Here is a 15,028-nt window from a genome sequence, read left to right as displayed (position 1 = left end):
AGTTGCAGCTGCAATTGCGACGTGCAGTTGCATGCGCGTTACCGCGAACTTCAGCCGAAAGACTGGAGCAACTGCAAAAAAAAATATATGCGTTTTGTGTTGCAGAGAGGTACGACACCGCATACGCCTGCGAGGGCAAAACGTTGGAAATCGAGTGTGGCGAGGGGAAGCTGATCCACCTGATACGGGCGAACTACGGCAGGTTCTCCATCACGATATGCAACGAGCACGGGAACACCGAATGGAGCGTCAACTGCATGTCGCCCAAATCGTTCCGCGTGCTAAACAACGAGTAAGTATCGCACGCGCCACGTTTGTATTTCTGTATATTTGCTGTGACTGACTTTATTCGATTTGCCTTCAACATATCCCTTTGATCTATTCCCCAGGGAATTGCCGCAGGCAGAGCTGACTGGGATAATTTAGCGAGAGATAAATACATATCCGTTTAATTGCAAAAGAGAATTGATATTGAAAGAATGCGCAACACGCAAGCCTAAAAAAGAGAATTTTATGTAAAAAAAAATATAAATAACTCAATTCTTCATATTTCAAATTATTTTTTAAATTGAAACCGAGTAATCAGTATCAATTAAATTATGTACTTAACGTCTATGTTTTTTAATTCAAAATTAATTTTCAGTATATATTAGTACATTCACCATTTTGACAATCGAAAAATCATCATATGAATCACTATATATATAAAATATTGAAGAAGCAATTTTTTACATATATTTGCTAATGATCAATGTATAAGATTCATAATAGAGAGAAATTATAGAAAGACTAATTAATTCTTCCATTGGCAAATGCAATTTTTAACAAGATAAATGTTCCATGAAGCGGAGAATGGATTTTTTAAATTCTTACAATTACGGAAATTACTAGCAGAGATAATTATCAGAAACTCTTGCTGAGGCTACATGTCGCCAATTGATCTCAATTAGTTTTTAATAAAACGTAGAACTCTGTGAAAAAGAATATCTGAAGACTAGCTCGGCAAACATTTCAAAGTTCTTTATCATTTTAAAAGAATAATATCTCTAAAGAATAAAATATTTTTTAAAATCTTGATATAATTAAGATGTATAATTACTATATATTTTGTCGTGTCATCGTTTTTTCTATAATATAAAATACGTAATAAATATATTAATCGGATATAATGAATATATAATGAATATATAATCTTGCGATATAAAATAATATTCAGCTCTGCTTGTGAGACGCTAATCGATCCCTCGCAAATGTTTAAAAGAAATAGAGAATAATAAATAATATACAATGTAATGTATTCGATTAAAAAAGATGCGATCGATAATAGATCAGACTTGTCATTTTGACGATCAGCTGTTTTCTGGTAGAAAAGTTTATTGAGAATTTTTCGGAATTTCAGCATGACATTTCATGTCATTATCGTGAAATATTTAGTTTTATATTTCATTAACGAGAGTGCACGTTTATGATACAGTCCCGCGATATTCAATCTTGAATGGAATCTTTCCGTACAATCTATAGCGAACACCGATTTAACTTTATACGCTGAGTGAACATATGTGCTATCGAACAACATTTGACCTATGAAAATTGTATTCAAGCATTTCTATATCCGCTTCAAACTATAAAACACATTGATTGATTAATTAAGTGAAATCATTGATCGACAAAGCAATTGAGTAATCTTTCTTAATGTGCGCTAAATTTTAAATATAATATGTTTAATTACATCACGACAAGACCGATCTCTACATATCGTTCGTCTCGATCAATTCATTCTTTGAATCAAAATAATATTATCGCGAGGGATCTAATGAGCGTCATTCCCATATCTATCTTGCTATTTTTTTCTTCAAATCAACAAAATGGAGCATAAATTAAGAAAAACGAATAAGGGAAATCATCGACTGAGAAACGCGAGGTTGGTGGCGAACCGCTTCATATGGTCGAGTGAACTGGCCAATTGCTGGACCATTGAAGAGCGCGTCTCACGACGGATCGGCTAGGAAGAATCGCAGCATCAGCGATAGCTTCGCTATCACGGTCCTCGCGAGAATCCGCCTCGCGTTTCTCGGTCTGTTATGAAAAATATGCACATCCATTAATTCTGGAGATCGATTACATAATGTTTATTTTAAGGTTGAAAATGCAAATAAATTTATCAGTATCGTTATTAAAATGATAAAGCAAAATAAATTCACCAATTGTGATGATCGACCTCCATACAAAGATTATACTCTGAAAGGCGTAACTAGGATCGATTAAAAGAAAAATAAAGTTTGAGAGGAAAATAAAATATAATTTCATATATATAAATAATGTGTATTATATTAATATATACTCACATACATATAACATATTTGTTAGATTATAATATTTCTTTAATTTCTATATTTTTATATATTTATCATGTGCTTCTCTTTAGGATAAGATGATATGTTAAATAAACTAGAAAGGAATATCTATACATTCACCTAGTTACGCCAATATTTATTGTCGGACTTTTCTCATTTTCGTGGATCCGATCATTTTACAAAAATTGCAACTGTTCCATGGAAAATACATATTATGATCATGTTAAAAAGCGCGAGGTATTTTTTATCTGTTTTCATCTGTTTTCGATAATAATTTAAAGTCTGTTACTTTGCAGTATACTGTGATATAGGATACAAAAATATTAGACTTTATATAAAATTTAATCTGATTATTACAGCCAATTTTTTCGTGGAATAGTTGATCTATTTAAAAGGTCTGATGGATCCTCTCATATTTGCATTAAAAGATATTCTTCAAACTTTTCAAACTCTTATCTTTTTCATTTATTATTATCATTTATCATTGATAATGATGAGATATTCATCTCATAATTATATTCAATATAATCTTTTTATTAAACAAGAAGAGATAACTCGATTATATTTAATATAAATTATGCAATAAGAATATTATGTGACAGGATATATAGACCAAATATATATAATATTTATTATTTAAAAAATGATATTGGCAAGCAGCATCGATTGATTGATTTATGAGAAAGAGTGAGAGGAGGAAAGAGATGTATAGACAAAGCTACTTTTAATAATTTCATATTTAATTGTCATGGTTTTATTTCCAATAATGGGACAAACAAAATGTCAATTCTGATTAATCAATTTTAATTAATGAAAGCTCTAAGAATACTTTCGATCAATTTCATAAATTAATAGGCAATTAATTTCTATAATTTTCATGCGTAATGCGATTATTCACTATATTTATTATGTATTAGTGGAGGCAACAAATCTCTCAGTGAATTATATTAATCATAATAATTAATTCAACTAAATTTTTGATATATATATATATATATATATATAAATTTATTAGTACAATCTATAAAACATAATCAATATCTATATATAAGAAGAACTTTTGATATATTTTGAAGCTTTTGAAGATATTTTATATATTTAAGTGATTGAGAGAAATCTCTTTCTTGGATTACATTTTGCAGAAAGAAATTAAACAATATATTGTCTCATACATCAATATATTTTACATATATTTGATTTATTTCAAAAAGATAATAACGAAACATTATTTGGATTGACTTATCGTTCATCCAGTGATGAGTCCAACACTCTCTTTTTCCTCTTTCTCTTTTTCTCATCTCACAGTAATTTTTTTCAAATCGATATATATGGAAAGAAGATGATACGATCGGTCATATTTTTCTCATTAATGACGAGGTAACGGAAAAATTCATAATATTCACATCCGATTTTCAAGCGCTATTGATATTTCTCGATGCTCATCTGCATCAAAAAGAGAGAAAACTCGATTTCCGGAAAATTTTAATTTTCTCGCGAAATGATTCTTCCCCTCCCCATGCGCATCGATATTGGGATAAATTATTATCGCTGCGATCCCATTTAATGCGCGATCCGCTCGTTATTAAAATCGTTGTTGCATGATCAATCGATGCTTTTGCCTACATCAGCGTTTTTTCACGGAATCATTTGAGAATCAGCAAATTTATTGAATCGGCGAACATTCGAAATCATGGACATCAGTTTAATGTCTTTCGCAACTTTTCTTGTACTTAATATTTAAATAATAATTACAGAATAGGTATTTCGCCATGTTGAAAGTTATAATAATAGCTTGGAGTGATAATATTTATTATAATGTCGAAATTAATTGGCGAAATAATTCTATAGATTGTTGATTAATGCTTCGAACAATTTATAATAATTGTTAAATTGTTACGTGACTTATACGGTGTTATTTGAGAAGTATAAAATGAAAGAAGAATCTATTCTCGTAATATTTTTTAAACTACGTATATGATAAGAGAATTATATTCCATGAGATGTAATAAATTTCACAATTATTTTATTCTTGATTACAATATCGTATTCTGCAATTATCCAAACAAATCTTTATCTTGATGCAATAATAATCAGAATTAAATTATTCGGGGTTGCGAAGAACTGATTCGATAATCCGATTGAGCCGAATTAAATTGAACTTGTCGCCGAATACAATATTTCCGTTTATATTGCTTCGTCGTTTGTTTCGTTTCTTTTTATTGTGTCTCGTTATTAACAATTTGCGACTCTTTTTAACGCAGGATGTTTAAAACAGAGTGATTTTTTTCCTTCCGCAAGCATGTTTGTTCATTTGTACATTTGGTGGGGCAAGATGCTTGGGTTTTACCTGGTTACTCCCGAAAATCCTTTTAACACCCTCATCTCACTCAGTTAATATAATCGTAACTTATATAATCGTTAATACATTATAAGCCGATTCTAATAATTACCAGACTGATAATTGTTATAAAAATAGTACAGTATCTATAAATAGAAGATATATTTGATAATTAGAATGTTAAATATATAATGAAACGGCTTATAATGCGTTAATTAAAATATGTATTATGTGTACGTATATTAATTATTTAATTAAAAGAATTTTTTATGGTATTGGTTAAGGTATAAACAAAATGGAGCAAGTATATCAAACGCAAACAGCTATATGTTGTAGATTAATATAATTAAATAACTAATTATATAACTATATATAATTATATAACTAATTAAAATTGCTTAATTTAATGATTATTACACTAATTATGTTACATTTGATATTATTTCTTTCCTCAATTCGTACATAACATTTCTCTTGCTCGTTGGAGCGCGTATCGATATTTAATTAACATTATTGATATACAGAAATCCTTAAACATTTCAAGACACACTTATGTAATGATATATTAATTGATGTACTCAATACATTAGTAATTAAATTAAATATTTATTTTAATTCTTCGCTTGTTTCTCTATCAAAAATAAAAAATCAATTAATGTGTTTCTATATTCTTTATATATATATGTGTGTGTATAATTCGCTTTATATTATATAAATATTTGATCAGTTTTCAAATAATATATTTTTGATGTGTTTCTACATGTCTACGAAATGTTTTTCATAATTCTTAATAGTATAAACATTGATATTCATGATTCAATGTAATCGCAGAACTTTTACAAAAATACGTTAGAAACAATCAGTTATTTTTCATACTTGTGTATTCCATAATTAATGTATGTAATAATAGCAATTTCTGCAGCCAACTAATCTCTTTTTAACTTTTCCTGACTGAATAATCTCGCTATGAAAATACAGACAAATAATCGCTCGCTTGAAAATAACAGACGCATAACCATGTCAAGGAAAAATATACAGATATATCCTGCACTTTAGATCACCCCGGGTTAGGAAATTTCTGCGCGTTGTACCTGCAAATAATCGAGCACGTAGCGAGAGAGAAACGGGTCAAAATCATTTGGGAATTCCGTTTAATCGCGCTGCTAGCGAAACCAATTGCGGATTAACCGTCTGCTAGTTGCAACCGGGCTAAAGCCAGGGAGAAGAGGGTGCGGAGTGTCAGCGTAAAGGCTGCGATAGGCGGGTATGAGGAGAGGATTCACGTCCGAGATTACGATTTAAGTGAAATTGGTGGATAACGGGGTGGAGAGGGGGTGGTTAGCGAGGGGGATTTTAGCGGAACGATTAATGAAATTGGATGCTGAGCCGCCGCCGCCGCTGCTGTTAAATTCGGTTCACCGCGATTTAGCGTAAAGAACGTATCTGCATTACGCTACGCGTGTATTCGTCATTAAAATCATCAAATAAAACTGTGTCAGAAACTATGTGTGTGTGTGAACGTCATTATATCTCCTGAATACGCGCCTTCTGACGTTTGAATTAGGCGAGATATTTGTGAAGCACTTAATCAGATTAAAATTGCGCACACTTTGAATAAAAATTTATTACTTTGAATATTATGCGTTTCCGTGTAATTTTAAATGTTAATATTTAAGCGCATTATAAAAGAAGAGGATTATTGTTTTTAATTATTACATTTGATCGCGAATTGATGTGAAGCCAATATGAAAACTAAATTCTATTTCTAGATATTTTTATCGAACTAGTAATTGGCATAATCATTAATTGAGCATAATCATTACCTTTAGTTATTACGCTGTTATAAATTCTTGCGAATTTGACGTTATTATTATTCGTTTTTTATACTACGCTGAGAGAAATTGTCGCTTAAATCTTATAATTGATAATTGATAAACAGAAAAATGAATGGAAATCATTTTTTAATAATAGAAGTAATTTTTTTCTACTATACATATCTTGCGCGATAAGGCATGTGGGTTTAATTGTAATGAAATCTGTCGCTGAGATTACCACTGAAATTACTTTTTTTTCCCTTTTTTGTCCTTTATTGCTCCGTGAAATAATATCATATTATGTCATATATGACATATAGAAATTGCAATTATATTGATTACTTCTTTTTGTTATATCTTTTTTTTTCTTTTCTCTTCGAGTATAGTCTAGTGGAAATATTTATATTTTTGTAATGTAAAACATTTCAAATTATTAATAGATAATATTTTGTCTTATTACTATAAAATTACTATAAAATTTTATTTTTCTTTATCAAATATTTATTGTAAATTATTTATACGTAATTCAATATTATAATAAAAATTATAAACTGATAGATTGAAAAACTTTGCATTAATATAATATATATTCTTTTATACTATACATCATGACATATTTTTATATATCATTTCTAATTTTAAATTGTTTAAAAAATATAGAGGAATATACATACAATTCATAATACATACCATATATTAGATATACAATATTTTTACAATAGTTTTTATATATATTGCAAGCGCGTACTTGATAACGTTTCATATTTTCAAACTTTCATAAAAAAAACAATTAATTTTTCGATATTAACATTAGTACATTATGAAATCATTTTTTTTTATTATTAAATTTATCTTGAATAATATTTGGATTTTTGACCAAATTCGGGTCGTATTATAGAGGAAAACAATAATTATACCGTTATAAAATATTATCGTGAACTGGCGTTTATTGGTAACGAAACTTTTGTCCCGCTCAATAAATAAGTTATCCTCCGCGTAGAGAATGAAGAGACTAACTGCTAATAAAATGATCGCTCCGACACAAGTTTATCCTTCATCTTTCAGTGAGAATTTTTTTGTAATGGAGGATGTTCTCCCCTATTATCACAAGTCTAGGGAACTTTTCTTTCATCGGCCATAATATTTTATTGGAGTAATCGACGCCGGAAACGGTAAGATTGACGAATTGGACGAATTAATCCGTGAATTAATAACGATTCAGCGTTCTTTTTCTACTGAAGTTGCATCGAGCGCGATTTGTTATAAATAACAAATGATCTGATATAAAAAGATATCAAAATAGTTTAATTTCTTCACGTTTTCCACCTTGTAATTAATGCAACGAGATCAAAAAGAGTAATCGTTAATTAACGGTACAAACTAATTCCCCAAAATTGCACAACGTTGTCAATAATTTATGGATGAGCTTTGTTTATTTAAATTTTTATCAGCGCGACGATATGCACGGAATAATTCATTGTAATTATCCTTGCATTGATTGCAAGACTTGCTGAAACAGCAATTATTTTTTGCAAGAAATAACTCTTCTCAAATCATGACGATAATCCGCTAACAGCGATGCAGCTTTTGAGAGAAATTTTATTATCGCAATGGTTTTGTTGCAAATTGTTACATTGATTGGAAGATGGATTGGAATGGAAATCGCTTTTTGTCAGATAATCTTTCAGACTAATTTGTTTGCAATTTTGCTACATCAGTGTGCGATACGCAAATATTTGCTATAAATTATTGAAATACATAAAATAATAATTTTACATTTATTATTTCTATACATTCATGCGATGAGGACGAGTCTGTTGTAATTTTTATTATTGTTGTCATAATTAATTAGGTGTATTGCATCGAGTCCGATATTCGTATTATGTGAATTTATCCAAAATATTTATTAAGATGAATAAAAATTATTTTTTGTGAAAAATACTTTACGTTTCTATTGACTTTAATAATTTCTTACATTGCAAATTTAATTGCGCCATCATACAAACACTATAATTGTTTTACACGGAATTAGCTTTCTTGCAATTTTATTTAATGGAAAACATAATTATACTTTATTGACAAAGCTCATTGTTTTTTTTAGCTTTCTCGAATTGGAAAATGTGTTTGTACTTCAATTTCAAATAGTTATAGGAATCAATAAATCAATGAACAAGTAAATAATAAACATGTGCAAGAATCTTTTATTATCTTTTATTAGCTATAAAATTTTTGATAATTGCTACAACTTCGATTTCTTATTAGTATCAGATGATTTAAATATATGCTTGGCACACAAATTGATATTTTAACCATTTTATGTGAAATCGATATGCAATAAATTTTCTTTTATACACAGAGATATATCATAAAGTATTACCTCATCATTGAAACTTGTAAATAAAAGGTGTAGTTTTAATTTTTAATTTCTTTTTTATTTTTCGTCTGAATTCTTTAGAGGAAAATTCGCTAAAGTTCCTAAACGCTTGTGATTGATTTTTATTTAGTGTGGAAGCTGTCGCGACTGTATTTAACCTAATCTAATTGCAATCTCAGAAAATTCTACCGATAATCACGTTAGGACAAATTGGCTGGGTCGTCATTTCGTTTAAAAGCATTCACGGTCGAAACAGCGAACAAAGTTTCGCAGCGGTTTTCTTTTTTCGGTGTCCCGCAATTCCTATCTTTTTATCTCTCTTCCATTTTCTATTTCTTCGCTTGTCAGTCTCATCCAGTCTTCCCTATCGATCAGTTTTGCTATTCCCTCTTGTTTGCAACTAATGAGATGCGAGACAGATTAAATTTATTATCTCGGTCGATCATGATTTGTGTCAACTATCGTGATAATAATCTAAAATTGCAAGTACCGATTACGAATTTTTATATGTTTCACAATCTATCGCAATCCATATTTCATTTAATTGCTCTTTTTAATATTAACGTTATTATTGATTTATTAATATTTTATGTATAAAAGATAACACATATATATGTATATATTTAATAAATATTTTTTAAATATTAGTTGTATGCATAAAACCTAACACATCTCAAATAATATATATAGATATTAAAATTGAACTTTTTGAAATACATGATAACACATTAGGAAGATTAATCCAAGTGCAAGCGTGGATTTCAATCATGTTAAAGTTTCCTACGATTTGTTACTCATGTACGTTTTTTTTCTCTCGCTTTAATTTTACGAACCCTCCCTCGTTAACGACTAAGTCCTTTCTTATCCTATTCACTCTTTTCCAACTTAGAGTCCCTTCTTTAATGTATCTTTCTACAAGTTTTCACAATATATCTCGCCTGCTCTCGTTACCGTCTGCTTCGGTAGAGAGTAGCGTAATAAATATCGCTATTCTCAGTATCTCTCGTATTTCTAAAGACCCCGAAAATATCTCTCGGAAAACTTTCATAGTAACAAGCGATGAGCGAATTGATATTGTTATTCTTATTGTTGGGAGATGTTCTGATTAATTACTAATTCTTAAAGTTATTATTTATTTAAATGAAAGATCGTTAATCTTTCGATTAATGATTATTAATATATTCCTAAATGTGAAAATTTTATTTTCATAATAAGACAGAAAAGCTCCCTTTTATATTAATATAATAAAAAGCCATTAATTTTAAGAACGATTAAATTTGAAACTTTATTTATTTAAAAAGAGAAAGAAAGATATATAATTCGGACAACATCTCTTGTATGTAAAGAAAATTAGCCTTATTGACTCGCCGTTTATCACTATAAACGCGAAAAAAATTTCTTTCATAATCATTAAAATAAAAGATCAAACGACACATTTGTCACATTTAGTTCACATCTTGCATACACGTGCGTGTGTATATACTTATGTTCTCAAATTGTCTTTACAAAAGTCTTTTAATCCTCTAGTGGATTAAGAGAATAAGATATTGTACAGTAAGAAGGAACGAAGGAAGAAGAGAGAGTACCCAGTTAGATACTTAAAAGTATTCCAATTACGAGTACGTAGAAGTTCAATGAATGTTTTACTCGTCGTTATGTTGCTGCTTGTAATTCACAGGAATCAGAGGAGGAAAGAAATCTGAGAAAAGAGTAGATATAGAAAGAGGGAGAAATGAAGAGTAATGTTTTCTTTTAATATTTTATCGTAACAAATTGAATGTTCCGTTATGATATATTGATATGTTTATACAAGGTGTTTCAAAACAACACTGATAGAATTTGAGCGAGATTGAAGATAATGGACAAATCCTAGTATGAAAGGGATAATATACTTGCATTAAATGTGCAAGTAAATATTTTCGAAATTGTTGTATTCGATTATGCAATATGAAAAGTTTGATATTCTTGCTCCATCTTGTTCTATCATATAGTCGATTACCGTAATTGCATGCAACCAGTATATAATAATATTTAAGATACGAATCGTTCTCAAATCTCGAAAGTGATATTAGTTACAATTTTGAAAATCTTTCAGAAAATTGATATATTGTTTTAAAATAAAATAATTTTCATTAATTGAAGTAACTGAAGATTGCGTAAACATAATAATGAGATTTTGAAGAAACTTTTTTTATTTTATATGATTTTTTTTTCGTTTTCTTAAATTAATCTTTATCATTTTTTGAATGATATTATAATAATTATAAAATTTAACAAAATGATTATATTATCCATTTTTCATGCTGCATCGGGTCATTTTATGTGATGTAATATAAAGTTATGATTTAAAAGCTTATTTAAAAATTTGGATACAAAAGAATTAATTAATATCATTTAGAGGCACTTATTTTTAAAATTTGACTTATATCACTTTTTATATAATGAACGATTATCTTATTGAAATGAAAGAGGAAACGGTGTTTTTTCCACTCTCTCTACTCGGTACAGTCACATACGTGTTATTCGCGCGAGTTATTGTATCGTTCTCGTCGGCCAATTTACGAGTTCGGTACAATATACATTTTCTTTATCAAGCATCGTGATAAAAATGTTAATTTCTAGATGCTTCGATTTTTTATTTAAATACACGAGCGTGGCTGTACCGAGTACTGCATATATGCGAAAGAGAAATCTTGTCACGATTTGCATTTTATATTTATATATTATGTTTTTTTTTAATTTTGTTCAATTTTTGTTACATTATATTATCATCGACAGTTGCAATTAAATATTTTTAGTTAATGCGTGGAACATTTCTACGAGTTTCTTAGAATCTTTTTCGCTTTAAATTTGGGATTTGTTTTTGCAAATTTGTACCAAGATTTCTCTGCGCACATCTACTATAATAGATACACGTGTAAAAGCTTTGTCTTATTTAGAAAATATACATATATATGTATGTATAAGACAGAAAAAACGTGTGCTGCCATGGATCCTTCCTTTTTCTCTTGCTGCCCGGAATGCCAAGGAGAAATGCTCCTGTGTTGTGTCTTTTCGCCCTTCTTTTTGACTACCCGTTATGTAAACCCGTGCAGAATCTCGTCTACTAAAGGAATTGTTCTGCGGGAAATTCCTGCTAGGGAAAGAGGCTTTTTCGTCGGCATTTTCGTCCGCTTTTATGTTCGCAATTGCTATCAATTTTTATGATATAAATATCTATAAAATATAAATCTTTATCAAATACACGATGGATTATTTATTATATAATGAAAGAAATATTTATTACATCATGAAAGAGATATTCAATTTTTGCTATGCAATTCAACTCCTACACATGCGTTTTATTCTCTTAGTAATATCTTAAACAAATAAGACATTAATTTATATAAATGAGAGAAAAATATTATTTAAACTTTTGTAACTTATATCGTGATTTAATTTTATGACGATCAAAATTTATATCTATGAGTGAGTAAATAATTTCAATTTAATTCTTGAAAATTGAGAAGTTTTATATAGAAAATATAATTTAAATTATACGTTGATTATTATTATTGGATAAATTGAGATTTTTTAATTGATCATTATTGGAGAAAAAGGGGATTGAATAATATATAGCGTATCCATGATCAACTGTACTTTCTTAAAAAGAAATACCTTTCATTGAATTTGAGATCAATTTGCTTATCGAGATGCGTATTTAAAAATTGCTATCTCAAGCATTTTTTTACGATTCTGCACAAATATTGATACTACGTGGCGCGCTTTGAAAATTGTGATAAAATCGCTATAATCTTCATCCGCTTGACTGTGACATCGATCGTGTCAGGTTTTGCGTACGAAATAGAGCTATCTACGAGCCATCGACGCGCGCGAGGATGTTAAACATCGAAAACACTAAAAATCGGTTGGTAGAGGCAGGTCGAGCGAACGATCGCGTTTCGATTTATTCTGGCGCGAACGAACGAAGCGCGCATACTCGTACGTTAAACGCTAAAAACACCGAAAATCGCCAGGCAGGTCCGGCGACGAAATCGCGTCCGGGCGCTTCGATTTATCGAAGCGTAAATGAACGAAGCCAGCACCGTTCGCTCGCTCGTCCGGCGAAATGCCGGTATATTCTCGCATACGAGAAATACACCCTCGCGAACAACGCAAAACCGATTAATTTCCAATTTCAGCAGGCGCGCATCGCCGATCGTGTTTGTGCTTCGCTTGATCGCCACTCTCGTTCTCTTCCGATCCGCTCTTTTTCCGCGCTCGCAAACCCGGTGATTACTCTCAAAGTGAAACCTACTTGCAATTTTCGGTCAGACAAAAGATATCGATAACGTTTAATACGAGTATTATAAACGGGAAAGAAGACGAGACACACGATCAAATTAAATTAAAAATTAAATTCATTATTTCATAATAAATCTTAAATCGATACTTTCTCAGCAGTCATATTTTTGAATAGAGCTCGCAGTGTTGAACATTTTAAATATCCGTTCTATATAAAAATATCGAAAGCAATGTGGCCGATAATTTAGTTCAAACGGAAATTAAATAATTACATTATTTCGTTACTAGATATTTTCATCGTCATTAGATGCAGCAATAATTTATGAGAGATTATTATGAATAATTTGCGTGAAATATCCTCTGTAACTCTGTATAAAATCCGAAATATCGATAGCATCTTGACTCGTGTCGCGATTTTGTAATGCTTATATAAGCGCTCTAAAGTAAACGCCCAATAGTTTTCTCGTTTTTATTCTTCCGACATTTCTCACCCACCCATTCCCGGTTTTCGTTCTTTTCTTTTTTGTTTACCCGCTATACACTATCGTCAAGTTTCAGCGCGGTGCATCCTTTCGAAATCCGCGCCAGTCACGGAGAGGTTTCGCTAACACAAAGACATTCCTACGACGATTAAAGTCACTCGACTCGGTCGCACTCCTTCTCGTCCGCGTGTCTGGCCTGAAACGGAAAACTCTTGGGCTTCCCTTTTCTGCTCAATATCGTATAGTAGGCGTCGCGCCGGCTCGCGTTACCGCATGAGATCGCGTTCTTTCGTTCGCGTTATACGTGAACCTGGCGATTAATGGCTGGATTTTATTGATTAAGGGATCGGAAATTTAATCTCCAGGAAGCGCGCGTTCTCGCGACGTCTTTTTTAATCCAGTCGAAATTCTGCAACGATTGCATGCAAAGCAAATATCGTTATAATTTAATAAACAGCTGACGAAATCTCTCCAAATCGTAATATCGCAAAACGCTTTTAAATTCCGAATTCTTGCGCTTTTTAAAATTTATGCAAACGTGAGACGAACGAAAATTTTTGTTGGCAAAAATTTGTAGCTGTTTTTAGGTCACGCGGATCTACGAATTTGTTCTCTCCCAGAATCGCGACGTGACGAAACTTTTCACTCGCGAGTTATGTCCGTCACGTAGTCGCGATACCGAAAGCGTCGTTTTAAGGGACGTTCTAATGGCACCGTTTTGCGCTCCATACAGTTTAGACCACGCGCGATGCACACGATTGCAGTTTACGAGGCTCTCCCGTCGGAGTGTTTCGTGGCTCGCTTACGGGACGACAAGTTTCTTACTGGTGGGGCACGAAGTACGCGAAGCGAGTCGCATCCCGCAAGATGCACATAGATATACAATACGACACAGTTTGTAAACACGCGCCTCGTTAAATCGCGAGGATTACCGGCGACCTGCCAGGCGCTTTTAAGCTCCGCTTATGCGACCGAGCTTTTATTCGCGGATTATGCGATTAATCCATTCCTTGCCATAAACGCGAGTATTTATCTAGAATAGATTTGACAATTTTAGCCACTGGAAGGATATTTTTAAAGTGCTTAGTATTTATAAAATAGCACCGATCAATCGAAAATAAAAAATTTACTGAATTAAATTTTTTCACATTGATTATAAATAGACTCGTCGCGTCAATATTGGATACTTCGTTATGATAATAAGAGATAATTTAGCTTGAACAGAATTAATAAAAATAAAATGCTTTTATTCCTGTGATTTCTTATGAAAAATATAACATGCAAAAATTATACGAATAGAGATTGGATATCTATTTTACGCAACTTAAAATTTTTATTAGCGCGACTAAAAATGTGATGGAGCAACAAAGGGAATAATAAAC

General features: G+C 31.0%; 1 protein-coding gene across 6 annotated transcripts in view; it reads left to right on the top strand.

The window, feature by feature from the left end:
- LOC145969278 (latrophilin Cirl) overlaps positions 1-15,028 on the top strand; it is a 421,116-nt gene that overhangs the window by 371,042 nt on the left and 35,046 nt on the right. For all 6 annotated transcript variants that reach the window (XM_083095267.1, XM_083095268.1, XM_083095266.1 and 3 more), the window contains one exon: positions 106-292. In XM_083095267.1, coding sequence (XP_082951393.1) covers positions 106-292 — 187 coding nt within the window. The remainder of the gene's footprint in view (positions 1-105; positions 293-15,028) is intronic.

The sequence above is a fragment of the Camponotus vicinus genome, unplaced genomic scaffold, assembly GCF_025532165.1.
Source record: "Camponotus vicinus isolate PSW18456_S1 unplaced genomic scaffold, iyCamVici1.0 SCAF_3, whole genome shotgun sequence".
NCBI lineage: Eukaryota > Metazoa > Arthropoda > Insecta > Hymenoptera > Formicidae > Camponotus > Camponotus vicinus.
This window is presented reverse-complemented; position numbering and strand designations above follow the sequence as displayed.